A 27,591-nucleotide genomic window follows, 5' to 3' on the forward strand; every position below is an offset into this window, starting at 1 on the left:
AGCACTAGAGAGCTGTCTAGGTAGGGCTGGCTCTGTTCTGTGCCTAGAGACTAGGAGCAATCTTCTGTCCTACTGTGGTGTTTGAGAACATCCCCATAGGCTCCTGTTTGAATGATTGGTCCCCAGTTGGTGAACTGTTAAGGATTAGAAAGTATAGCCTTGTAGGAGAAGGCTTATCACTCGGGGTGAGCTCAGAAGAGCCCCATGTCAGTCTCAGTCTGCCTCAGTCTGTCTGTCTGTCTATCTGTCTCTGCCTGCAACTTTCAGACCAGATGTGAGCTCTCCAGCGCCATGCCTGCCTGCTGCCACACTCCCTACCGTGATGGTCATGGACCAGCCCTCTGAAACTGTAAGCAAGGCTCCAGATGATTTCTGTTGTAAGCTGCTTTAAGACACACACTAACAGAATCTTGGAACTCATGACCTACCACTCTTGCTGAAGCCTCCCATGTTCTCCAGATAACTACTCAAAGCAGTCTTCCACAACAGGAAGTGAAGTGATCTCTCTGGCCATGAACTTTTTATCCCGCAACAATTTGGAGTATCTTGTGGCACTGAGTGGAAGCCGATCTCTAAGGCCTCTTGAAACTCAGCGCATACGAGATCTTTATACATGTGTGCCTAGAAAATTTGCTGGAAGGTGTCACCGCACCTTAGAAACAGGTGTCAAGGACCAGCAAGATAGCTCAGCAATTAAAGGAGCTTACCACCAAGCCTGACGACCTGTGTTTAACCCCAAGAACTCACGAGGTAGAGCAACTCCTGCAGAAACAAGTGTGGGATGTGCATGGTTTACACAAGACTCACACCTCTCTTACTCTTGCCATGTGGCTCCTAGAAGCCCAGTGAAAACACTGTGTGTGTGCATGTGTAAAGCCTGCTGAAGCCAAAGATGCTAGACCTAGCCTAATCCCCGTATCCAGTGAGACCCCTGATTGGCCACACAGGGGCCTATTTTGGTATTCAGAAAAAGACTTGTGATCAGCTCAGGCCCAAGGGATGGGGAAAGGTGAGTAGGGACAGACAGGCAGCCCAAGGAGAAACCCAGTCAACCAGAGAGTGAAAAAGACAACTGTATTGGATTTACAATCAAGATTTACAAAAAGGGTGGGTGGTCCTGGGGGAGATGCTGCTCCAGCACTCCCCAGATCCAGGCAGGGCCTCCAGGACAGCCTGTTTAACAGCTGAGATGAGGACCTCAGTTTTCTGGGTCCCTCTGGCCACCTGGGCCCCGACGTCTGACGTCCAGCTTGACCTTAGAGGTGGAGCCAGTGATGGCCCTCAAGTCCACCTGGAGTGCCTGTGCCCCATGAGGAGGGCCAGGTGAGGTCGGGAAGGCATCGTACCGCTTTTTCTTCTCCTTCCATCTGGCAGACAGATACAGTCCAGGAACTGGCTGTGGGAGCTACAGGCCAAACCCAGGGTATCTGAAGAGGCTAGGCTGCTGGTGCATGGGAAGGGGAGGCCACGCCTCCACTGCCCCCAGTGGCCCAGTGTGGCTTTGTAAGGCACATTTGCGAATCGCTCAGGAGACAACACAGAGAACGCCCGATGCTGGTGCCATTGGAAGGAGCTGGTGCTGACTCGGGCGCCCGGGCAGTATTGCTCAGGAGAAAGACGCTACAGTCTACAAGACGTGGGTTCACCACACCCACTCCAGATGCCTTGGGTGCATCCTCTACTGGAGAGAGGGAAGAGCTCAGCTACAGCCAGTGCGATCTCACGCCAACGGGCTGCCCAGGTATCACACACCTGCATCCTGAGGCAGCGTTGATGGTCAGAGGTCTGTAACCTTATTCTCAAGCGCGGCGGCAATCTGCTGCAGGCGGAAGGCCAGTTGCATCTTTTGGGCTGCAGGGTCCTCCTCCAAAGCATTGATGATCTGGTGGGGTGGGGGCAGAGATGGATGCAGAGGAAACCTGTCAGATCGCAGGCAGGCTGGGGGTACGTGCGGGGCACGCTGACCTGCATTTCACCACAGGGACCCAGGACATACCTCGTCATAGTACTTTTGTGTGTATTGGTAGAGCTGGTGTAGTGCCACAAGTGTGTTCAAGGAGTCTGTGTGAGCCTAGGGATGACAGCATTACCCAGTGTGAGGAGGGTATAGGAGCCCCGAGGCCAGCCCCACAGAACAGCAAGCTGTAATGTGTTGGCTGTGCGGCACCATCCCAGATACATCGGCAAGAGGATCACATCCTGGTAAGACCACAGGCAGAGCCCATGAACATGGCAGCATCTGCTCGACAACAGCCAGTATAACGGGCACATCAGGGTTCTAAGCTACTCACTGCCTGCACATCAGCCTCTACATACAAGTGTGTACACCATTCCCTCAAGACTCAGAAAAGTCAAGGCAGCTTGCCTAACTGACACACCACGCCCACTCAGCTCCTCCCGCCATAGCATCTGCACTTCCGTGCCTGGCTCAGCAGTGGGCAGTAGCTTTTGCTCTCGAGCAGCTCTGTGGCCCTTACCCGGGAAATCTCTGCCAAGTGCGTATTCATGTCCTGGTCGCTGACCTGCACCATCTGTCGGATGCCCTTGTAGTAGCTGCAGAGGGAGAAGGGTTGTGGATGGAGACAGGAGGTGAGTGTATAGGAAAAGGGGGTGCTGGACCCTGGGGTCTCTTAAGGATTTCCGGTTGTTCCCCAGCCCTCCTCCACATCTCACTCACTCCTCCACCATCTTCTTATAGGTAGAGATCTCCTTAGCATACAACAGCTTGTTGCTGGGAGAGTCCTGTAGAAGACAAAGAAAGCTTTGACACTGGGCTAGCCTCGGCTACTCAGTCCTCACAAAGCAGTAGTGAAGGTCCTGCTCAGACTCTGTGTAAGAAGACACTGGAGGGCTGGAGAGATGGCTCAATGGTTAAGAGCACTGGCTGCTCTTCCAAAGGTCCCGAGTTCAATTCCCAGCAACCACGTGGTAGCTCACAACCATCTGTAATGAAATCCAATGCCCTCTTCTGGTGTGTCAAGGACAGTGTGCTCATATACATTAAATAAATAAATCTTAAAAAAAAAAAAGGCACTGGAGGCTGGGGACGGGGAGTGAGAAGGAACAGAAGTCCCATGGGAGGTGAAGGAGATCGATCATCTTCATAGCAGCCCTGAAGCCTTGGTCAGCTTCCACCTGCTTCTGCCCCAAATCTTAGCCCAAAACACAAACCCACATGAGACAAGCTTTTGGTATAATCCCCACTCATCCCACCTCAGTCGTTGCTTCTCCAGGCCAACCCTACCGACACTGTCCAGGCTAGACCCTCCACCCTTCCTGGACAGTTGGCCCTGTCTATGGGCCACCATCCCCTCTGAGCACACAAGCTTACTCACCCGGCTCAGCTTGTGCTCTGTGCGAGTACAGGCGTCCATGAAGGTCTGCGCGATGACCGACAGGGAGGCGTCCACCACTTCATGGACGTGGACATCGAAGATGAAGTGAGGGTTCTTCAGGATGTTCACCCAGAAGCGAAGTGGCAAACTGCGGCAGACAGATGGGCAAGGGGGTTGAGGGGCTAACCTGGGGTATGGCGGCGGGGCAGACAGGGCAGACAGGGCAGGGGCCTCACCTGTTGGTTTTCCAGATATGGATGGTATCCTCATCTCGGATGTCATGCTTCTCTGCCTGCTCGTCCAAGAAATCAAAGAAGTACTTGACCGCGGGTGGTACTGCATGCCCAGGTGCCAGCACGCTTTGGAAGAAGTTGTCCACGAACTGCTGCAGTGTGCCCTGTGGAGGAGAGAGAAGCTTGGTGTGACCCCTGGGACACAGCCCAGGGAGGCGCTAGCGTGTAGGATTGTGTTCCTGTGAGTGAGCAGCGGTGTCTTTTACCTTGACGGAGAGCAGCCTCGTGAGGTAGATCTCCGTGATGGCCTTGGTCCGCTCTTTCTCCTTCATGCTGCCACGCTTAGATTTGCCTTCGTCTACCTCATCTGTCGGCCGCACCAAGTGCCACACTCGGTTTTCCTCTTCCAGAAGGGCATGGCCTGTGGGGGGCAGGCAGCTGAGGGACCCAGTCCCAGTTCAAGGTAGGCGTGGCCTGAAGTTTGGTAGGTAGGGCCCTGGGGTCCACTAGGTGGCAGCAGAGGGAGAAGGGGGGAAGGTCTTCACAGACCTTTAGGGACTAGAGAGAAGAAAGACAGTATAGACTCACGCTCCCCAGGCAGGTCCTGTTGGCTGTCTTCTGGCTGCTGAGAGACTCCCACCTTAGATAGAATGAGGGTGGCTCCATCCCGGACCTGAGGACAGAGTCATGAGGGAGGGTCATGTTCCTACTGTGGGGTCCAGCACTATCCCCTGCTTAGGGAACCTCCCCTTGCTTAAGGGACCGCGGCACTTACGTTGTAGTGCATCAAGGTGTTGATCCGTTTCCACCGGCCTTCCCGTTGGGAGGTAAGGTCCAAGTCAGACAGAATTTGGGCCGTGGACCCAGGACGCCATTCTGTAGAAGGGCATAGCTCAGTTTCTTGAACCCAGGGCCATACTCTGCCCATTCCCAGACAGAGCTGGGCACACAGACCTCGAGAACGGGTGGAACTCACCAAGCACCACACTGTCCGGCTTGGGCCAGCAGGAGCAGGGCTGAGTACGGTACACCTGGTCAATGATCTTCTCTTTGACCTGAGAGATGGTGTCGCAGTTGAGGACCTTAACTGGGATGGCATCGATCCCTTCATCCTGAACAATCACGCTCACCGTCTGGGAGGGAACACAGGATGGGAAGGACCAGTTGAGGGAGGATCCATGTGACCTCTGCGTCACAGAAACCCTACCCAGGGCAATCTGGCTTCACTCTGTGGAGTTCAGATGTGGAGTCCGAGTCCCTGGCTCAGCCCTCACCTCGGCAGCTTCCGGCTCTGCGGGACTTACCAGAGGTGCGTACTCAACATCATCCCCCAGCAGCCCTGTGTCATTGAGGGTGTACTTGGCCTTCTTCTGCACAGCATCCACGGGCCCCTTTTCCACCTGGTGTTTGATGGCCTTGAAGAGTTTGTAGAGGGGCTCACCAGCGCTATCCTGGAGCAAGGGGGCTGTGTGAGTGGGAGGCATGGGACTGACGAGCGCACTGGGGCTGGACTTCCTTCAAGGCACTAAGGCACAGATTCACCCACCCCTGGCTCGAGGGGCGGAGCTCACCTTGAGGTACTGGTACAGACAGATGGACATCCAGTTGGACAGCATCCTCTCCACCACTGTCTCAGACCTGAAGGCAAAGAGATGCCTCATATTCTAAGGCCTGGCTGGCTCCAGAAGCCCACCACAATGCACATGTGAACAGAGGATGTTATAGCCCCTGTGGGTGGGCGTACCATCCAGAATGGTTAGGTAGCGGCTCAGACTGAGGACTGTACGAAGTGGGATCTGACTTTGTATCTGTCCAAAATAAGTCTCCGCCCACCTGTCATTCCCACGAACCTGCGTAGCATTAGCTTGGGGTTCTTGGCCACCACATACTGCTCCATGAGCTCCAGGAAGAGTGTGCGCATGATGTCCGTGTAATATTCCAGCTTCCCGTGCAGCGCCACAGTCAGCAGTGACGCAAAGTAGACCTTGGCCCGGGCTGAGAACTCACGCTGATTCTCCAGGGTGTGGATGAACTGCAGGACAGCCAGGGAGGGCATACTTGAGTACCTAGGCTGCAGCCTTGCCCCACCCCTGACCTTACCCCTATCCCATTTCCCCCACCCCCCACCCCCCACCCCTGCTCACATTGATGAGGAAGGACTTGCTATTAAGCAGGTTGGAGAATTGGTAGAGGGCTTGCTCCACAATAGGCCTCCGAGACTCCGGGATGTCCAGCTTGCCAGTGATCATGACGTCCTTGTCACCATCCTTGGATGGCAGGAAGAAGACTCGGTCAGTGTAGGTCTTATAGTCCAGCGTGGGGATGCCTGCCTCGTGCACATCATTTGTCTGGTCCTCCATCTCGATCATCAAGTCTGAGAAGCGGAGATGCAAGCAAGCCAGGGTGAGGCATCCCCTGCCCACCGACTCCTGCTACTCTTACCTGTGCCCTCCTGCAGTTTCTGGCCTTAAGAGGGGGCCCAGAAGATCCAGGGATGCTCATTGGAAAGCCAGTGGCTCCACCTGCCAGGGGCAGCCCCTACCTGTGAATTCCTTCTTGCAGCGGTCTCGCACGCTCTCCTCCAAGCCCTCCAGCTGGGATTTGATCTTCTCGTACTCACGCTCAGCCTGCTGGCTCTTCCTCCTGTCGGGCATAGCATAGAACAGCTCTCTGGTATCAGTCAGCTGTCAGGGTCAGAAGTGTTGATGCAGGAGGGATGAGGGGAGCGGTCCCGGAGGCAGGACTCACCAGTAGCAGTAGATGGATACCAGGATGATAATCACCATGGGCACCATGACCAGAGGCAGGATGAGACTGAGCGGCACGTCACTCGCACGTGTGTCGTACTCCACCCGGCCTAGCACCCACTCTCGGGAGCCAAACTTCACCTGTGTGGAAGCTCGGGCTCAGCGCAGGCAGGTGTAGGTGGCGGTGGCTTCTCCTGAGAGGCTCCCCAGCCCCTCCACAGCCCTCCCGCTCTCACGCACAATGAACTCGGGTAGGTTGTGTGCTGTGTCTCGCTTCTGCCGCCGCTTGGGTGGAGGCTGCACCTCTGGGGGTTCGCAGTACAGGTCAGTCTCAGTCAGTGTCTTCATAATGCAACGTTCAGCACCCACAAATGCCTCAGCCTCCTCCAGAGTCATGGCCTTGTTCAGATTGGTTCCCTGGAGTCAGGGGAACAGGTAGCAGAGGTCAGGATGACTGGCGTAGGTCCCTGCCCTGTGCTGGGTTCCCCACGCCACAGAGCTCTCCTTACCCGGGCATGGATGAGCTTGTTGACCTGCTTTTTGACACCGCCCGTGAAGTTCTCAAAGGTGGGGTCTGCCACATACTCGAAGGCACCAGCTTCGGTCCTGAGCAGGGCACGATGACCATCCATCTGTATCAGTGCAGTGAGGTTGTAAGCCTCGGGTTCTTCAGGGACAGCAGGGGACAAGAAGACGACCTTGGTGTCATTGTAGAACTCGTACTCGGTGCCCATGACCTGTGGAATGGGTCCGAAAGCTTCAGGCCATTTGATGAAGCTCTTGCTCCTCCGTCCTCCTCCCTGCTCCTCCCTCCTGCTCCCGTTCCCAATGGGACTGAGCCCTCAGCCTGAGTGAGGAGCGAGGAGCGAGGCAGGACTGACCGTCACAGGCTCCAGCGATCCAGCCTCCCGTCGCCGCCGCCAGGACCGCAAGGGCTCAGCAATGACAACCATGGCAAACTTCTGGATGAGGCTGAAGCCCTGGCCAGTCACGTTGATGCTCCGGCCACCACTGGGGGTTGGGGAGGGGCATGCTTCAGTGAGTCCAGCTCAGCCAGCTTCCGGCTTCTACTCTACTGTAGTCATACCCCAGCCAGAGAGTGGCAGAGTGGTAATGTGCGTCGGAGGGGGAAGCGAGTGGGGGAAGTGGCCCTGCTCTGACCCCGCCATCTGGGTTCTGAGGAGGAAGCCCATTAGGGTGCAGTGGGGTTTTCCAGAAGATTTCTTCTGCCCTGCCCAGCCCAGTTCTGCCACATTCCTCAGGTCAGCGGGCGGGCGGGGAAGCCACTAGCCGGAAGGGGGAGAGGCCATACCTGACAAAGCTTCTCAGTGGCTCAAAGGCTCGTAGCACCGGGTTCTCACAGTAGGTGAAGGAGATGCCAGGGCTGGACACTCGGGAGCCCCCATAGGAGATATCTAGTGTCACCTGGCCTGGAGCCAACTGTGGACCTGTGACACATTGTAGCTGTGCTCCAAACTTCGTCCTAGGGTGGGAGGTGCCTGTCAGTAAATCAGGCCAGTTCCCCTGCCCCCTCTAAAGCAGACTCAGGCCTTCCTACCCTCTCCCCGGAGCCAGGCAGGCTCAGCACCCGTGGGCAACACCTACACTTCACAAGGGACATCATTGAGTGTCACCCGCACATCCTCCTTGGAGCCTGTGTCCAGGTGAGTGCCATTGATGGTCAATGTGGTACCACCTGCCTGTGGCCCTTGTCGTGGCTCCACACTGAGAGGCTGGGGTTGCTGAGAGCAACACACACACATAGTTAGGGCCAAGGACTCAGGGGTCACTGGAGAGTGATTATTGTTAGAAGCCAACTTGCTGGGGTCAGTAGCAGAGGCTGGACTCGCATCTTGGTCAGGCACTTACTTGATACGTGAACTGGACATGTGGCGGTGAGTGGCCGAGCTTTCCATTAACATCCACCTCAATGCCTCCTGTGAAGGGCGTCTCCGCAGCCTCAATTGCACACACAATCCTGGTGACGGACACACAGAACCAACCCCTTCAGCTCTTTACCTGCCCAGCTGCTGGGAGCCCAGGCTGATGAAAGTTCACTCACCGGGTAGATACAGAGTACCCTCTTGGTTCAAAGGCACAGTGCTGGCCAGCCACAGTGATCCTCTTGACATCATCTGCTTTGACACCCAGATTGGAGCCATGGATCGTGACGAGGATGCCCCCACCCAGTGGGCCTGTCTCAGGCTGGATCTGTAATCGGCAGAGCCCAGTTCGTGAATGGCTTGGGAGGATGAACATGTAGGGGGATGGGGGGTACTGGTCAAACTGTGACAAAACTCACCCTGGTAATGACTGGTGGTGGGCACTCGGAAGTGACATTGCTGCACAGAGCTTCATACACGCACCTGTTCTGCCCACGGCACCACACACACCTGTAGGCAGGATCGGCAGCCAGACATAGGCTACAGTCACTCCGGCCAAAGGAGCAGTTGTAGAGAGTCACTGTGGAGGAGGGTGCATAGTCAACTGTCGTTCTGCTCCCTTCCCCGCCTTCCCCGACCTACCCTTGTAGCTACCTTGTAGCTTGCTGTCAATGTTCTTGCCAAAGGACTTTACATACAGGTGGAGAGGCAGCGTCTCGTCAGCATCGTGGGAGAGCTGCATGGGACACACAGGGACAAACTGTATTTCCTGTCCCTCTGATACCAAAAGCCACGGGGATCTCTCTATTGCCCAAAGTCAGTGAAGGCTGCCAGGTGGGCAGGAACTGGGGAGCGTCAGACACACACACCATGAGACCATGACTATGCTCAGGGACATGGGGCGGAGAAGCTGGGAGACCACAAGGCACAGGGCAGGAGGGATAAGACCCTGGCTAGGCTCCAGTCCTAGGGGTAATACCCACCCTCCAGCCCTTGAGGCAAGCAGCGGTACCTTTGGGGTCCTAAAAGAGAAGGTGTCTGACTCATGCATAGTCACCGTCTCTTCAAACTTCAGCAGGTCACTGCCCACATACAGGGACGAGACCTATGGAGAGTCCAGTCAGCATTCTCTACACGAGCTGGCTAACTGTCCTGCCCTCTGGGAGCATAGAATCTATGTCTCCAGAAGCTCCTGAAATACCCTACCACCTAGTCTGCCCCACGCTCAGGTGCCTCTGAAGACCCTTTGCCTCCCTCTGCAGCAACAATTCCAGCATTTTGGTTTCTTTAAACCACACAGAAATATTATAAGAATGTGCTTTCGTTTTAATCCCAGGTGTGGACTGCGTTTGTCCGCAGCAGCTATGATTTACCTCGTGCTCTAGCAGAGGCGTGGTTTTGCCAGCTGCAGAGTATTTTTTGCGATTGTGTAACATTTGGAATTCTGGGAACTTTCCGGAGAGTATATAAATGCCAAAGCCCTGAGAGGTGGGGGTTGGTGGGGTGTTGGTCGTTTGGGGGTGGGGACGAGGATGAGTGGTTTGTTAGTAGTCATGCTCAAAGAAGAAACAAAAGGGAAGAAATTAGATTCAGGGATCTATTTTTCTGTCATTCTCCTCTATGCTTCTTTCTCTCCTGTGTAGTGATAAGGGGTGAGGGGCTAAAGGGTGGGAAAAGGAACCCACAAAGCAGCCTCAAGCAAGCCCCAACCCACCTACCAGTTAGACTCCACCCCAGGCTTCTCTACCTTCACAGTCTCCAAGTTCTTGCCCTGGAAGGTCACTTCTGTCTCATGGTTCATGGGGATGACCAAAGGGTTAGGGGCCAGGAACTGGGGGCAGTTGTCCTCCTGGGAGAGAGCAGAGCTGGTGAGGTGGTGTATTTCCCATCACCTGTGGTCCTGACCACAGTTCTAGCTAAGTGGCTGGCTTACCATGTGGGCACGTATGATCCCCTCCTCTGGGTTGGGTGAAGCCTCCCGACACTCGTAGTACTGCAGGTCCCATTGGCAAGTCCAGCGGTTGCTAGCACAAGAGATACACCTGGGGGGAGGGGGTGTCAATCAGGATGTGAGGGGCCTGGAAGGATGGGAGAAACTTAAGGGTGGAGTGGGGACCTGAAAAGGCAGCCGGGACTCACGGCAGGTTCTCCATCAGGCTCATAGCCTCCCGGCAGTCATAGAAGGGGTACTGGTGGGAGGTGAGGAAGACACTGCCACTTTTGAAGACAAGCTGGATGCTCACGTCGATATGGTCTGCAGAATACAGGCGGGAAAGGGGTCAGGGGGAGCTAGAGCAGAAGGGTGGGACTGGGCCTCATCCAGTGCCCAGCTGAGAGAGGGTCTGTTCTGGGGCCATGGGATACAATATGGACACTCCAGCCTTAGGCTCAGCTGGTCTGCTGCATGCTCAGCTGGCCTGCTGCTGCTTGTCAAATCTGGGCTTTGGTGTCAGCTCCCAGGGCTGGGGCTCATCTTTCTCCCCTGGGCGTGGCTGCTTTCACACCCTCTCTCTGTTCCTGCAAGTGCTGAGGGCAGTGGAGGCTCCTCCGTGTCTGGGTGGGAAGGCCTCCCGGTCCCTGCTCACATCACACCATGGCCTCATGGCCTTGTTACCCCCAACACTCAAGGGACAGACAGACATAGCACCTGTCTTAGCCCAGATAGAGGCCTTCAGCCCCAGGAGACACTCCAGCTGCCTCAGGCTGGATACAGCAGTAAGGAGGGATGTCTGTGCAAATAACTAGGCAGGGGAATCTGGATCTTGGTTTCCCTGGAACAGAGCACGCAGCCTTCAGACTCAGTCTAAGATTGAGGTACTCTCAAAGTTGGGATTTTTCCCCTCTTCCCCAACAGTAGCAGCCTACACCCTGGATTGGCTCACACACATGGTGCTCAGTGAGCATCAAAAAGTGTAGGGAGAGCATAGAAGAAGCTGTGTGCAGGGAAAGGGAAGCTGTGCGGGTCCAGGGGCCGGAGGGTGAGGTCTCACCTTGGCCTGGCGGTGTAGTAGGGATGCTGCTCGGGGAGTTACAGATGACGGCATCGTCCTCTACCCGGGCAGGGTGGGGTGGTGAGTCACCAAAGAGGCACAGTAACTCATCCTCCTTAGTCATGTTGGGTAGGGGGCTGACAGACAGGCGTACCTGCATGAGGAGAACAGCTCAAACTATGATCCCGATCCCAGTATCGCACACTGCTCAGTCTTGGTGGGGGAAGGAGGGCAAGGCTAGGTTACTATAAGAGAACCTCCAGCCCTGCCCTCGGCATGTGCAGGCTGATGACCCCAAGAATCAATCCCTAGAACCCGACTCTGCTTTGTCTAGGATGTTCGTGTGGACCTGGGTACCAGGCAACCCGTGGCTTCCTTGCTTGTCTAAGCTCCCAGCCAGCAGCTGTGTAAGGAGAGCTCGGCCTGGCCCTGTACAGCACTCACTAACTGCCTGCCACCTGTCACACACACCTCTCCTTGGGCCCGCCGGCTCATGTTCTGTGGGAAAGCGTCAGTGATGGTCACACAGGACTTCTCCCGGCTCCACAGCCAGTGTCCGCTTTCCTCGGCCCGTGAGCACTCGGACTTCCTGGTGCATCTGCAAGGACACAGAGTAGTCTCAGCTCCGGTACTCCTTGGACTCCGGGCCACTGGGACAAGGACAAATTGCTCACCTTCCCTCGATGACACACCAGCCACAGTAGGGATCTTGGGAGTCACGACACTGAGCACAGGTGACATAGCTCAGGCATTCTTGCACGGGGAGCCGGAACACCTAGAAGATGGCAGGGCCGTGGGGGAACAGGACTTATTGCACAGGCCCCCACCTCACATGCTAGACTCCTCGGGGACAAGTGGCGGAGAATCTCCCGGGGCCAGCTTGGTGGTAGGGATTCATAACCACCTACAAGCTTGGGGCAGGATCAGAAAGGGAAACCTTGTTGAGAAAAGGAAGATTAGGGATGTAGCTCTGTGATGAGACTCTTGCCTGGTGGGCATCCGATCCTAGTTCTAGTTCCTAATGCCCAAAATAAAAGCACTGGAAACATGGCAATGGTGCTATGAAGACCCAAAGACAGGAGCCCAGACTCTGTCCAACCATCCAAGGCTTAGCCCAGCATATCCCCTAGGCCTGTTTCACAACAGGGGCCATCTTTAGGCTGACCTTGTCCTGGGTCATAGCATACAGACTGGACAGATTTCCAGACAGTGTCAGGTCCTGCTTGATTTTCTTATTGATGTCTACCGGGATAGAGCCGTACTCTGCAGAAGTGCCGTCTGGAGCAAGGTACACCTGCAAACACCAAGATGGTCCATGAGAATGGGGCGTCATGGTTCAATGGCCCCTCCTAGAGCCTTTCTGCCTAGGCCAGTACCTTAAGGATCCGGCCATCTGAGGTGCCCAGGAAAGCGACAGTATGGTTATTCTCGGCAGTTACTGTCACTGCGGTCAAATTCAGGCCCCCACGGTGCAGCAGGGCTGTGGTGATGAGTCCATTACGACTGCCCAGTGGATAGGGCAGATGCTCCGAGCCACATCGGAAGTTCTCACTGGCACCCTGTGGATCACAGCATCAGGACGGGTCCCTGTCTCCAAGGCTTTTCCCTACTAGGGCTTCAAGCTATAGGAGTCAGACCCTGTCCTCCACAACACAAATCCACTGACACCCAAGGGGGAAACAGACACCCGAGAACAGGCAAGACACGTACTAGTACATGGCCACCACACTGGATGTCTCCGTGGAAGGGCTTGTAGAAGATAGCACGGCTTGCCTCTCGGGTACCTGTATAGCAGGCATTCCGGTTTTCTTCCATCTTGTCAAGGACTTTTTCTAGTGGGAACACACAGAGGCCTGAACCAGGCCCCCCAGTGCTCCGGCCATCTCTGCTGAAGACAGCATAGAGTGCCCTGCCAGCACCTGATGTGGCTACAGAAGCAGCTAGGCAGGTACCAAAGGCAGAGCCTTGGGGGTCACTGGGATCCCGACACTCCAGGTCCATCTCTACATAGGAATAGTAGGAAGGGTCGTCTTTGCACATTCTTGCCAGAAGTGTGCGGTTCCTAGCAGGATGCTTGTCTTGCTGGTTAAAGATGAAGAAGACATAGAGGTCATCTTCAAAGGCTGCGACAAACTGCTGAGTATTCGTGGACAGGTAGCCGGCCTTGAAGGTGGTGTGGTCTGAGTAGGCCTCAAAGGCCTCCCGACCCTCGGCCCTGTCCAGCAGGCGAGTGCTCACGATGATGCCATTGTCATGAGGCCCGTTGCCTTTGCCCACAAACAGCACGCGCTCGCCATCCGGGCGCGTGGAGCTCACCAGCCCCACCGTGGCCACTCTCTCATCGTTGCTGGCCACAAAGGACTTCTCGCCACTGCCATCCTCATAGAAGAGGAGCACCGAGATGTTGCTCATGGCGCGCAGAGCGCAGATGCCCTTGAAGAGACTGCCGCACTCCACCAGGCGTTTCCCAGGTGGGTCGAGCAGCAGCAGCTGGTTGACATTGTCAGTGAGCACTGCTTCATGGCACTGGCTAGCCTCGATGGGTGGTGTGCACTTCTTGTTATCTAAGGCGGGGCCTGTGCTCACATGCTGCTGGACTTGCAGGTCAGCGCTCAGCTGGTAGAGCGCGTTCACTGCCCCAACATACACCACACCTGAGGCCTCATCCACAACCAGGTGGTTCAGCTCTGTCTCACTCCGGAAACTCTCCGGCTTTCGGGACCGTAGGCTCAGCCCTAGGCCCACGAGACCTAGAAAGGTCAGGACCCAAAGTGGTGGAGCCATCGCCCCCAGAACTCTGTGAGGAGAAACAGTAAGGGTTAGGTAAGTCGAGACTTCTCTTCATTTAGGCCCTGCCCTGAATGTTCAGAATACAGGCCAGAGAGGGACACAATCCCCTCAGGGAGCACCCAAGGTATCGATAGCTCTAGGAAGACTCCCAGCTATTCATACACATTCCTCTCAAGCAGCTACAGGTGATCTCGGGGTGCAAAGCACAGACTTGTGGGCATGTAGATCCATACTGCTTGAAGCCAGAGCTGCAAATGAGGGCCCACACACATAACTCAGGTAAGCACAGCCTCCAGAGCTCCTTGGTCCAAGATGGTCCCACCTCCATTCATAGCCCTCTCTATCTGCTGCCTGCTGGGGAGGGGTAAGCAGCTCTAAGTCTACCAGTTCAGAGGTATGTGTGTGTGTGTGTGTGTGTGTGTGTGTGTGTGTCTGTCTGTCTGTCTGTCTGTCTGTCTGTCTGTCTGTGTGATGTGGATACATGATGCACTAAGAGCCTGTGTGTGGGTACATATTCTGTCTAGGAGCCTGGGTCAGGAGTCCAATCGGGTTCAATTCCCAGCACTGACATGGCAACTCATAACCATCTGTAACCCTAGCCCCAGTGAATCTAACACCTCTTTTAGGCTCCACAGGGAGCAGGCACACAGGTGGCACACAGATACTTCATGCCGACAAAACACCCCATGGCATAAAATAAATTTAAATTAAAAAAAGACTACCTTAAACATCACCTCACACACAGCTTATTCTCAATAAAAGATTAAAATTTAAACATAAAACAGTTCTAGATTCACACTCCCTAGGCTCTGTAAGTTTCCAGTTATAGATGAAGGAACAGTCACAGAGAGGAAGTAGCTTGCCTAAAAGGCAGCCTGGATGGGTGGGGCCGGGGTGCTGCCCTACCTCCAACTATTACATTTACTCTCTCTTTGAGAATCCCTAGCTGGCATCCCTCTCCTACAAGAGGACCCGCTCTGCCTGTGGCCCAAGAAGGCAGAGCTGAACTGTGGGTAAAGATGGCATGAGGTCCTGGCCTTTTCTCACAAGCCCTGCAGCTCTCCAGCCGCCCTCCATTCCTATTCTGTACCCTTCATTAGCCACCCTCAGACCTAGGAGGTGGAACCAACCGAGGAAAAGGAACATTTCCAATAGAAAGTGAGGTGCAAGAAGCAAAGTTCCAGGACCTCATTAGGAGACAGGGTCAGGGAGAAGACAGTGGCTTTAGTTAGTTAGAGACTTCATAAGCCCTTTAAGACCCCAACCCAGTCTAAGATTCCAAGGCTCTGCTCAGAGCCTGGAGAAGCAGCCAAACTCCACCTCCATGGGGACAGTCCTGTGGTCCACTAACCAATTTCCATCCCAGCCTTCTCCATGAAAGTCCACTCCCCACAGGCCGCCACACCAAGGCCTGATTGCTAGGCCAGCTTGTTGGGGCTTATGGATGTAGCTCACCGCTCTAACTCACCAAATCACTGCAGCTTGTCAGCTCCCAGGAGCAGAGAATGAATGGAATGTTCCCAGCCAGGAGGGGGTGGAAGGGGGGTGAGGCGTGGGCGTGGGCGGAGCTACAGTCTCAGCACAGCTGAAACCTAACCAGTCACCCTCTTACGTGTGGCTGTGCCAGCCTCCGCCCCTGACTTCTACTGGTATCTAAGCCTCAAGGCTTGAACCTGGAGCTAACCGGCTAGGGGACCCCTCTACTCTTACACTGGACCCATAATGGCACCTTCTCCAACTGCTCTCCAGGGGCCTGCCTAGGAAATCCACCAGGTGGGCTTCTCTCCGTTTACTTTTCTGGCAGGAGACTAGCCACCTCCTCCCTATGCTTGGAGCACACACAGGGGTGTAGGGTTCTGGGAGGAAAGCTTTCCAGACATCTGGTGACCAGTAACTTGACTGAACTCCAGGCCCACACACCTGAGGGAAAACCCGGATTATAAAACTGGGCCAGAAGGCTGGGGCGTAGCTCAGTGCCTTAACGCTCGCCCAGCGTCCAGCGTATATAAGACTTCCATCTTCAAACGCTCCCGCATACCCAGATACCTATAGTGGGATAAAGACGCGCCGGTCCCAGTGTCTTCTGGGTGATAAAAGGAACCTGGGTTGTGCTCTATAGGTGGCAGCTCCCTTCTACTTCCTGAACAAACAAGGCCTTGAGTGACCTGCTTGGCCAGGCCCCGGAGCAAAGAGCACCTGACCTCTATGGCGCTCTCTGGCAGTACAAGCTGGAGGCGCCAGGCACAGTCAGCTAAAGCTTCCTGCCACTGAAGTTCCTGGAATGGGAGGGCAAGTGGAGGAACTTCCTGTTTTGAACCAGGTCCAGGACCCCTGTTTGCCTGTCCGGTGGGGATTTCCTCGGGGGTACCAGTCAGCTTTACACCAGCTGAAGTCTGGAGGTGTACTTCCAAGAAGCCACATACACAGGGGTACAGCCTCAGGGTCCCACAATGATTTTCAGCACTTTCTGGCTTATTCCATGGACTCACCAAGGCTCCAGTGGTCTCCGTCTCTGTTTTAGGCTGGCATCAGGACTCGCTAGGAGACAAAAGAGAGATAGAGCACAGTCAGTCACTCTGGGTGGCTGTCCTGAGATGCCACCTATTGCTATCCTCTCACTCCTGGTAAGGACCTTCTTTACACACTCCCAGGTGTCCTAGCCCAGCTTCCAAAGCAAGCACATTCGCCTGGTCTTTGAAAAACAAGCAAGTCATGCTACTTTCTCCTCTGCTCAAAGTAGGCAGCTCTTTTCATTCAAAGTCTAAGGTACTATCTGCTCTTTAAAACCAGATGTGTAGCTAGGTGGTGTGGCACAAAACTTTAATCACAGCACTCAGGGCAGCCACAGAGAAACCCTTTCTGGAAAAACAAAACACACACACACACACACACACACACACACACTGACAAAAATTCCACTATATGCATAACTGCTTTCTGAAAAACATGCATAGCCACAGCAGGGCAACTCTACTTACTAGCTGGGTGACCTTGGGCAACTTAACGTCTCTGTGCCTCATTTCCCCATCTGCAAAATGGACACAGTAATAGTAAATCAACACTAGGGTTTCTATGGGTTAAATGAATTCATTCATGAAAAGCTTGGGTGTTACATTGTAACTCCTGGCAGATCTTCCTAAAATATTCCTTCTCCTAGAAGTAGTCCTTGGTAGGCCCAAGGGAAAGTACAGACCAGGGGAACATTTTAGCAGGTTTGTTGGAGGCAACAATTTAGCAACTTACCGAGCTGTGGGTCAGAGAATGGGGGAGGGGGAAGGGGGACATTGCATGACAACAATGGGTCTGTGCCAACCTACTAAGAACCTATCTCACCCAATTCTACCCATGTGCTAGCTCCTGAGTTCTTAAAGCCCTCAACCCGACCTGAAAACTCTAGGAACTTTGGGGACAAGGAGAAAGGTACACAAAGCCTTAGGTCAGGCGCTGTCCACCTCTAACCCCACAGAGATGCTCGTTTGTCCTGTATTCGTTTCCCATGCTTCTGCTAGCCCATTTCCTCAGGTAGCTGACCCGTTCCTGGACCTTTGGTGAGTCCAAGTAGACCAGCAGGCCCCACACTGCAGTGTTCCCAGCCCCTACAAGAGGCTGCACGGAGCAGAAGGCATCTTTTTTTTTGCCCCCAGGACTCAACGCAGGCTTTGTGACATGAACTAACCACAGACTGTTCTTCAGACAAACCACAGGACAGTGTCAGCCCCCTGAGAATTCACTTGCAACCTCTCTGTGCTTTGCGGGCTGTTCTAGTTTCCTCTGGGCTCTGTCCCTCAGCTTCCTCTAGCTCTAGACTTCTCACAGCAGATCATCTAAGTCCCAGTTCCCTACTGGGAGTCTCCTGAAGACAAAGACAAAGGAGGCTGGCCTCGGCTAAGCAACTCATCATACATACTTCAAAAGGGTCTGATGAACCTTCCTCTGACCAATCAGGGTCCACTAGCCAGCTGTTGGCTCCCTATCAGGATCCTCTGGGCTAACACTTCTGAGATGTGAAACTAACATCACCGAAACTCTTTAGGGCACCACCAAGTCCTGGGCTGATGTTCCCAACCAGCCATCTCTTAGTGCACACACACACCCCACATCTCTCAGCCCAGTCAAAGAACTCTGTCTTTGTCTTCAAGAACTCGCTACTAGTAAATTTACTTCAAGAGCACACTGCCCTGGTTCAAATCCAGCACTGCCTCTTTGTGGCAGAGTTACATGGGCCATTTTCAAAGCTGCTCTGTGCAATTTCCCCATATTATGTTAGGTATAACAATACCCACTTCAGAGAGCTGGCCAACTATCCTCCAGCACCCTGACCACAGTCATCCAATCCTCTAGGATCTTCACTAGGAAATCCCTCGGTGGGACTCAGGTGGGGGCAACCAACGGGGAACACAGTGTGAGGATTGAGAGCGCCTGTGCCAGCTCCTAGGTCTGAATCTTTAACAGTCTCACTGCAGCCAGAATTCTGAGGGTCAGCAGGGACCTGGGTCTCTAGTACATCCTGGACTGTCTGGGAAGCAACAAAAGCCCCTGGTCAGCTGGGTGCCCAGAAGCTTTCTTCTTCAGGTTCCTCTTCTCACCCTAAGCTCTCTCGATGCCAATTGGGGGGGGGGGGATGTCAGATGGGAGCTGGAGGGGTACGATGACACGGAGAAGGCGGGCAGCCAGTTTGTGTTCCCTAACTCAAAATAGCTTCACAGGGAAGGGTCAGATAGAGCTGGGGTTCCTTTTCTCTTAATATCTTAGTATGAATGGCTTTTTAAGGCTCAGATCAAATCAACGTTAAGGCAGTATGGTCCAACAGGAGAGCAGAGCTTCGATCCCTCCAAGGACCAGAGACACCAGGGATTGGCAGGGAAAAAGAAACATTTCCACCAAAGCCGGGATTCTAACAAGTAGGGTGGGAACCGCACCACCCTCAGGACAGGACAGGGACGCCTGAACAGCGGACTGCACGGGGGGGGGGGGGGGGGGGGGGCGGCTGGGCCTCAGAGAAAGCGAAGCTGCCCCTCCCCCGCCGCAGCTGGCAGCCATGAGGCGGGGCGTCCTCTATCGGAAGGCTACGAAAATCTGCAATTAGCTGCGAGCGTTAAACAAATCAGAAGAGACAAAACAGGCCGCGGCGCCCGCAAATCCAAGCCTCCGCTGTTTTCAAAACAAGCCTGAGGGAGGGGCTGCGGCAAGGGTCTGTGCGGAGCTCGATGTCTCTCGAGCACCGCAGCCTCGGAGACAGTATCATACATGGAACCGACACGGCGATCGCACGGAAGACCCCGAGGGGGACGCGGCCTGTGCCCGCGGACCCAGCTCCACCCACCTGGCAACCTGGTCAGAGTACAGTCCAGGAGGCTGGGTCAGTCTCGGCACCCCGGAGCCAGCCCTGGCCTCATTCCTCATAGACAGGCCCAGGTATCAGGGTTCCCCACCCCCCCCGCCGCCTCCCTCAGCGCTGTTTCCGCCAGACTCCTCCGGGATCGCAAGACGGTTACCTGGGAACTGCACTGGAGGCGGACCCCAGACGAGGGCGAGGACGCGCGGCCGAAGCTCCCCCAGGGACCTGGCCACGCCCACGGTCCTGGAACCTAGGGATCGGCTCCCCCCCAACCCCCCCCCCCCCCCCGCGCTCTATTCAGGTCTGCTTCCACATTTTGGCCCTGCACCCCAGCGCACACCTAGAGGGAACACGTGGACTGAGCTTTTGGCGCGAGCCTCACCAGGTCAGGGAAACTCACAAGGCGATGGGCAGGTGGGAGCCCAACCTCGGGTGACAATGACAGCAGAGGCAACTGTCAAGAGTCAAGAGCCGTTTCCTTGCGGTGCTAACCTGGTATCAGAAACAGCCGAAAGCAGGTCCGGCCATTACCTACCTAAGTCCTTCCAGCCGGGGAAGGAAAGCAACGCGCGGCTCCGCCCCACTGTGTATAGCTCCGCCCCTGCCCAGGGTCAGTCACAGGCCTCGGCCCCCCTTGGTCAGCAATCCAGGCACGACCTTGCCTTCAAGCAGCCTCAGGCCAGACCACGGGGATATCCGCCCAGACTCCTCGAGGGAAGACCCAGCCCTAAGGAAACTGCGCCACCTGACCTGGAGCAGAGGTGGGGCTCTAGAGAAAGGCTAATGTGCTAACCTGAGTCAAGGCTCTGAACAAGGAGCCTCCCAGGCAGAGGGTGGCAGTGGCCTTTCCCCACCACTCCAAGTCCCTAGATTACTCTACCTACTCTACGTCCCGTTCCAAGTTCTGGGTCAGCCCAGCCCAGACTCCACTCACTCCCTTACCCCCGGGTGCATCCAAGCCACCTCTCCTCAGAGGCTTGATCACCCAGGATCTCCATATCTGGCCCTGGCTCTCAGGTGCCTTAAGAGATAACCTGTCGAAGCCGAAGAACTTTCCCAAGCCTCCTCTTCCCTCAGAACCAGCTGCAGCTTATGTACACGGTAGGGAACTTAGGATGAGTGCCCCACAGGGTCAACCTTTGAGCTGGCTGGGCCTCCCCATCACCAACGTTTTCCCCATCCCTCTATGTAAAGACCCAGTCACCACAGTGTCCTGCCTGGGGATGGCTGCACCCCACCCACTCTAGGATCTCCTCCCCTCTTTACGTGTCTACACTGCCAGCCTCCAGATTTGTCATTCTGCAGCAAGTCACTCTCTGTCGACTTACTGTGCTCCTGGGAGACCCCCCTTGGGCTCCCCCAAACTCAGCAAACTAAGGGAGGGTACAAATGGGTCCTGTTACCATCATCACAGTCAGCTCACTGGGATGGGGAATGTTCAGATAGATCCCAGCCACAGGAGGGCTTCTGTGGAGACTAGAGGACCCTGGGCTGCTGCATTTACCCTCCTATCCCACCTTTTGCCATTCCTGCCCCACCTACACCTCTTCTCTCCTTTTTCAGCTCACCCAAGAACCGGCTAGATGCTGTTCACAGAGGCTGCCGTTTGCTCAGAACCAGTTCCACAGAGTCCCAACCAGGATTCAGCAGCTGTGGGGGTTGGGGGGTGCGATTCAGTGGCACGGGGGCGGATGGGCGAGGGCCTGAGTGAGCAGGGAGCCGACAAGGCCTGTAATCTCCCTGTCAGCTTGTCAGTGTCTCATCGGTCACCCCAGCCCCTCCTCCCCCATCACAGTTGAACCCTACAATTAGCTTAGGGCACCTTGCCAAGCCTGGGTACCAGCCACCACTCACACATGACCACACATGTACAGGCACACACATGTCCATGATGCTACCAGATTCTTACCAGTGGGAAGGTCTTGCCCCAACACCTAGAATCAACTCCCAAGCATGAACTACGGGGCTTTGAAAAGGTGGCTTACACATAGGTCCCAATACTGGCTCATCTCAGGATGCCCTAAGAGATTTGTTGGAGCTGGGATGGCAGGGGCTGGCCTTGAGGGATGGAGCTGTTCATTGGTGAGTCTCCCATCCACATTAAGCCAAGAGCCTGGCAGGCACATGACACTTTATGGAATTCTGGGAAGAGTCTGAAGGCGATATGATGAGCAGTGCCCCATGTCCAAGTGACACAATGAGGCAAGCACTCAGGGCTTAGGAGGGAAGATAGCCTGGGGTTTTCCAATGAGGAAATGCCCAGCTCAGAGTGGAAGGTGTGTACATGGGGTTGGGAATTTGGAGCCCCTAGACCCAGTTCTTTCCTGTTTGGTGAGAAGCCTGACACACCAGACTCCCCCTGGAGTCTTTTAGAAATCTATATGGTACACATGGAAGAAATGAAAAGGCGTGTTCCAGGGAGCACTCCAGGGCAAGGGAGGTGCTGCCTTGATCCCTTCCCAATCCTGACATAGGTTTGTGGCCCTGAGGCCACCCAGGATGATAACTCCAAATCAGACCTGATGTTAAGGTGGAGGCAGGGAGGCTGAGCCTTCCACGTCTGAGGCTGGAAGAGTGAGTGGGTCATCCCTGAGCCCCTTCCCTTCTGCCAGCCACCCTTTACCCCTGGCAGATTACCCAGCTCAATTTAAATCAGCTTCTCCTACTTGCTGGGCAGGGAAGAGGTGCCCCGGTATCAAGTGCGTAATGATGATGGAACTGAGTATGACCGAAGGCGGCTTCTACTTTCTGTGTCCAAGGTATCTGTTATCTTCCATGAAGAGGGCAGAGGGCCCTCAGCTTCTGCTCCCCACAAATGCCACCTGGTTCCTACCAACACACATCCACACCCTGTGCTGGAGCTGTCCTAAGAGCTTGCCCAAGGTTAGAGCCCTTGAAGATGGAGTGACGTCCCAGTGGGCCATGTGTCAATCCCAGAACACCCACTTAACTACAGTCACCCATGCAGCCTACAGCACCTTCTACTATTGACCAAGGAACTCGGAAATGGCCAAACAAAAACTTCCACACATGATGTGGCACCAAAGGGAACAGAGGCGTTCTTCCTACGAAAGACTGCATAAATAGGTTCCTAGCAGGAGGTGGTGCACAACTGAGTTCGAGGCCAGCCTGGGCTACACAGAGAAATCCTGTCTCAAAACTAACAAAGAAAAAAAAAAAAAAAGACTTAATAAGTTCTAATGCATCCCCCAGACCTTTGGCATAAACCCATCAATTAATTCTACAGGTGGACCTAGCAGTACCACACAGGTGGTATGCTGGTTCAGAGGCTACAGATAAGAGCAGCCCTGTGGAAAGAGTGCTCTGTGCACACAGCAGACCCTCTTACAGTGTCCCTGGTGAGCTCCCAAGAGCTGTTTTGATACAGGTAACCACCTGAAAGACCAACATCAAAGCTTTTTCCTTTCCTTTTCGCCAAGGACTCAGTACTTCCCTCAGGGGAAGTACTGACCAGCTGTGCCAAAAGAACACACACACACACACACACACACCTCCGACTGCCTGATCTCTGTGTCCAGACAGGACATACCCCAGATGAGGCTGCTGGGCTAACCATAGAGCTGGGGTCAGAACTAAGTCTATGCCCCTGGGGCCTACCCCTTTCCCCTTTCCTGTTCTTAAGTTCTGGAGCCAGAACCCAGCTGGCACCAGAATGGGGAACTGCTGGGTTTCTCAAGCCCATGGACCTGAGAGAGATGAGGATTAAAGAGGGTATGGGCACCAAGCCCAGCCCTGCCCCCAGGCACAGTGTCCCAATCAAGTTTGAGCCCCTTCTGTGTGCAGTCCACTGGGACCCCAGGCAGCTCAGGTGTGAACTCAGCCAGTCCTTGGGGACACCCCAGGGAAGGCTGCCAGCCACGAGGAAGGCAACAAGCCAGGCTGGGGGATGGGACACTGGGCTGCAGAGGCGGGACCAGAGAATGACAAAAGGCAGGAAATAGTGCTACCAGCTCCAAGTCTGGACCAGTTCAGGCTCTTCCCTAACACAAGACTGTCACAGTGTTCAGATCTGCTCCAAGGGGAGTTCACCACCTGAACTCTATCTAGAAGTTAAGCCCAATCACTGTCACAGGCTCATGAGTTTCAGAGGAAGGAAGGCCCCTCTCGGTTGGGGTATAGGATAGCAGGGGCCCCTCCTATCCTTTTAGATGCTCCAATAGGGTAGAAGGGTCAGTGGGGTGTTCCAGAGGCAGTGCCTGTCGTCAGAGAGCTCAGAACAGGGCAGAGTCCTTGCTATGTCAACAGAGGGGAGCATGAGCCTCACTCAGCTGGGGGTAGGGAGCAGAAGCTTGTGTCAGGGGATGTGAAACCATGGAGAGGAAGAAAGAGAAGTCACATGAGGTCGGGAAAGAGGAGAGCAGGGGCAATAGCTCTTACTACCTTATTCCGACTTCCCCCTCCCCAACACACACAGACACAGACACACACACACACTTCAGCCCTTCCCAGTCTATAATTAGTCAGAACCCAGCCCCGCCCCACCCACAACCCCACCCTAAACACAAACAGCCATTAGTGTATGTGTGTGTGTGTGTGTGTAGGGGGGTTACCCAACTCCTACCCCCTATATCTAATCACCCAATGGCTTGGCACAGAAGGGTGGTAAAGTTAGTAGGGGCAGCCTCAGTCCTATCCACAAACTAGCCAGAGCCTGGACTACAAAGCCTTGGTTGGAGTTCCAATCAACTTACCTCCTTGTCCTCACCAAGCCAAACCTTTTTACACGAGGCCTTCAATAGGGACAAAACCCTTACTCCCTGAATATCAAGAGCAAGGCTGGACACAGGAAGCAACAAGGATAGGAGGGGATGTAAGGAGTGTCTGATTGTAGGGTGACAGTCGTTGGTGACAGAGAGATATGCATGTAGTCTTGCCTAGCCTACAAGCAAGGAATAGAGCTAGAAGAGCCTTCTACCAGTGGCCATTAGGCAAGGGCCCAGTATCCCTGAGGAACCATTAGCACTAACCATCAGGAGAGGTACCAGGCAGAAGACATGACATGGGGATGTTCTAGAATAGCTACAGATCTGGTAGGGGGGATATGTGCCATATGGATGCCACTGTAGGCTGCCAGCCCAGCCCAGCTCAGTCCCTTCCAATCCAATCTCTTCTGCTCCACTAGCAGGGGCCAGGGCCAAGTCTCTAGGCTTTCTGCTCTTGGTCATCAGCTGCTGGCTCTCCCTCCCAATGTGGTCTCCATGCAGGCTCTCGGATAGCCATAAGGGCCAGGAGCCAACCCAGGAACATCCCAGTGGCTTCTTGTAGGACCCCATATCTGTCCACCTGTGGGATGTCCTGACCAGTATCACATCCAAACAAGGAGGGGGCAGCCCCTCAGTGAGCCTCTGGTCAGGGAGAAGGCAAGAAAGTAGCCTGCAGTTCAGCTCCAGTAAGACCCCAGGGATGTGCTTCCTTATGTGTCTCTGCCAGGAGTGTGACCCATCCTTAAATATAGTATGAATGGCTTTGGGAAGAGAACCAAATTCCAGATGGGTCTAAAGTACTTCCTCCGCCATGAGCTTTCTCAGAGAAGCCTGGGCATATTCCAGGTCGGGCAGGGCCTACAAAGGAGCCGACTTAGAGGACCTTCTCCAACCCAAGGTGACACATGCGCTCCTACACCGCCCCTGACTGGTCTGAGCAGCCAAGGAAGGGAGGTGGTGGAGCTGCCTGGACTTGCCAGCCCCGCCCTCCTGGAGTTCTCAACCCCGCCCTCCTGGGGTTCTCAACTCACAGTCCGGAAGTGGGTCCCTCTCCCAGAGCTGCTTCAGCCTCCCCTTCTGCTTCAGCCTCCTCTTTGGGTAGCTGGACTCGCTGGACTCGGCTGGATAATCCAAAATAATTCCTCCTTGGCAGGCAGCCCGTGGGGGAGGGGGGAAACTCACATTCCAAACTCTTGTTTTTCTAAGTAACTTCCCTCAGTTCCTACTGCTAGAAACCTTTGGCCAGCCGTCAGGCCTCCACATTTCCATGGGAGGGTGTGAGAGACTAGGTGGCCAAGGCTCTGTAGTCTAACTGCTTATTAGTCTTCTCAAGCAATTTCCATACAACACAATAAGGTTTGGCACATTCCACAAAACACCTCACGCGTTGGCCCTACCTTCCTAGGAACTTCACCTTCCGACCAAAGAGCAAGGACTCATGCCATTGGCAGTCCAACTTTCTGATGACATTTCCCTATGTTCCCAGATAGTATCCGGGTGTGGGATCGAGCTGACAGCTCCCACCCTCAAGTTGTGTGTGAGCAGTCTGAGAAGTTGAGCTTTAGAACCATCTATACAGACTGAAGAAAGACGTTAGAGGGGGCACTCCCCGAGGCAAATGAGGGCCCTGAGGGCCTCCGTTCCTCAGAACATGACACTGGCTTTGGGACCTGGCTTCAGCTACAGTTCTGACCACCATCACCATGGTGGCCACAATCCGACCTCCCTTCCTGCCTTCTCCAAGGAACTAGAAAAAGGAATTAAGTGACGTGGCCAGAAACTCTAGGATTCTTAGGTTCAGAAGCCCCCAGATAGGGAGAAAGAACCCACCCACACACAAACCTGCCACACAGCCAGACCAGAGGAAACAGTCATCACGACAGCTCCCCGAAGAAGGTATATGGAAATGAAGGGCTAGACTGGGAAAAAGCACCCACAAGTTCTAAGCCCTCTGTATCCTAAGTGTCTCTCCAAACACCACAACAACGAACTACACTAGAAACTTGCCGGGAGGCGTGGGGCCTCACCAGGTACTACTGGATGTTGGTTCTCTCTGTCCCTTGTTCCCTGTCCCAGAAGGTGTGGGGACTGCTTTGGTTTGGCACCCCTGCAAAAAGACCCAGCAGAGCCGGGCGTCTGAGCAAGCTTAGCTTGAGAACTGGGGCCTGGATGTCCAGAACGACAGAGATGACTCGCTCTGGTCCACCGATTCGGCGGTGAAGAGTAGGGACGCCGGCCGAGAGGGAGGGTTTGAAACTACACCGGGTCGGGTGCAGCTCCACTGGGTCGCGGGAAGCCTGCTTGCCAGGCCAGTCTCCCAACATCCCGGCGCAGAGGGCCTCTTCGCCAACCGGTGAGGCGAGAGCAGCCAGGCCCAGCCGATAGGAAAGACAGACAGACACCGGGCAAAGACGCAGGCCCGCGTCGCCCTCCGCGCAGCGGCACTGCCCTAAGACCCCCGCGTCCGGGGGCGCAGGCCGAGGCTGAGTGGCGTAGGCGGCGAAGCCTGGGCCTGCGCGACGCCCCCACAGTTCCCGTCCCCGAGTGCAGTACCTGCTCCTCCGCAGCCGTCGCTCGATGGCGCCGGGGCCGCGCTCTGCGTTGCGCTCCGGCCCGCGCGGCTGCCATGGAGACGGGCCTTTGTGTGGCCGAGGAGGGGCCGGAGCGCGCGGGAGCCGCCGGCCCCGCCCCCGCCAGGGGAGAAGGAGGGCGGGGAGAGGGAGGGACGAGACTAAGGGGTAGAGGGTGGGAGGGAGGGAGGGAGGGGCGGCTGGCGTCCCTAGCGAACCCCGCGTTTCCCTCGGCTCAGAGCCACTTAGGCACACCGATTTGGAGATTCGCGCCCTGTAGCAATCTACAGGGCTCCCTGTAGCGCTCCCTGCCTGCTGCAGTCCGGTCTCCCGTTCTCCCCCACACCTCCCACTGCCCCGTCATCAGTGGAGTTCGCTCAGGCTGGGCACCACCCCGGGAGTGCCCCAGGCCGAATTGAATGGCGCACGCGGCCCGGCATCAGTGGGTGGCTTCGGCTGGGCCAGATCGAGGCCTCAAGTGTCCTCTTTGAGATAGGCGGGGCACAAGGTACCTCACCACTAGATTGGCAACAGGAGGACCACGCGCTGGTCCCATTCCCGAGGGTGAGGGCTGCTGAACCTTGATTCTTTCTTCCGAATCCTAGCCGCTCTGTAACTCTGTCTGCCTCACTGCCCTCCTTCCGGTCCCCTGGCCTAACATACGTAGGCCTTACCGACCCCCCAAGTCTTCAATATCTATAGGGTAGAACAGTACCCTAGGGTTCCTACTTATGGCCCCCAAATTGTTCATACTGTGGTCCCTTGCGTTTGTAATATGGTGATGATCTCACTGTCTCAGGACAAGGTTGGGACTAGTTCCCAACCGGATCACATCTACCCTGGGATATCTCTCCTCCACCCAGATTTGGCCTCCTTGAATATTGACTACGTCCTATTTCCTCAAGCATCTCCTCCCCAACGTTGGGGATCTGCCCCAATTCTTATGCCTTCCCCAACCTGAAGACTTCACAAATCTGAGGA

The 27,591-nt window shown here is 55.1% G+C and overlaps 1 protein-coding gene across 5 annotated transcripts; it reads right to left on the reverse strand.

The window, feature by feature from the left end:
• Positions 1-1,055: 1,055 nt before the first annotated feature.
• Plxnb2 (plexin B2) lies at positions 1,056-26,715 on the reverse strand. Of its 5 annotated transcripts, XM_034516356.2 has the most exons (39): positions 26,594-26,715; positions 16,957-17,006; positions 16,468-16,516; positions 12,899-13,985; positions 12,565-12,747; positions 12,354-12,482; positions 11,863-11,963; positions 11,660-11,786; positions 11,189-11,342; positions 10,338-10,452; positions 10,132-10,240; positions 9,946-10,047; positions 9,211-9,303; positions 8,853-8,934; positions 8,618-8,778; positions 8,378-8,526; positions 8,185-8,293; positions 7,921-8,057; positions 7,628-7,798; positions 7,197-7,326; positions 6,825-7,052; positions 6,556-6,732; positions 6,317-6,456; positions 6,111-6,211; positions 5,713-5,942; positions 5,419-5,600; positions 5,140-5,206; positions 4,873-5,019; positions 4,545-4,701; positions 4,344-4,444; positions 4,157-4,241; positions 3,835-3,989; positions 3,572-3,732; positions 3,336-3,483; positions 2,678-2,742; positions 2,478-2,553; positions 1,997-2,071; positions 1,753-1,882; positions 1,462-1,678 (listed from the first exon to the last, which is right to left on the reverse strand). In XM_034516356.2, exons 4-38 carry the CDS (start codon positions 13,970-13,972, stop codon positions 1,778-1,780), a joined length of 5,526 nt encoding a protein of 1,841 aa, XP_034372247.1. In that variant the 5' UTR covers positions 13,973-13,985; positions 16,468-16,516; positions 16,957-17,006; positions 26,594-26,715; the 3' UTR covers positions 1,462-1,678; positions 1,753-1,777. The 5 variants fall into 5 exon arrangements, with proteins under 5 accessions (XP_034372245.1, XP_076767980.1, XP_076767981.1 ...); XM_034516354.2 differs by having other exon boundaries at positions 1,056-1,882; XM_076911865.1 differs by lacking the exon at positions 26,594-26,715 and adding an exon at positions 25,072-25,151 and having other exon boundaries at positions 1,056-1,882.
• Between the last annotated feature and the right edge of the window lie 876 nt (positions 26,716-27,591).

This window comes from Arvicanthis niloticus, chromosome 13 (genome assembly GCF_011762505.2).
Source record: "Arvicanthis niloticus isolate mArvNil1 chromosome 13, mArvNil1.pat.X, whole genome shotgun sequence".
In the NCBI taxonomy this organism is placed as follows: domain Eukaryota; kingdom Metazoa; phylum Chordata; class Mammalia; order Rodentia; family Muridae; genus Arvicanthis; species Arvicanthis niloticus.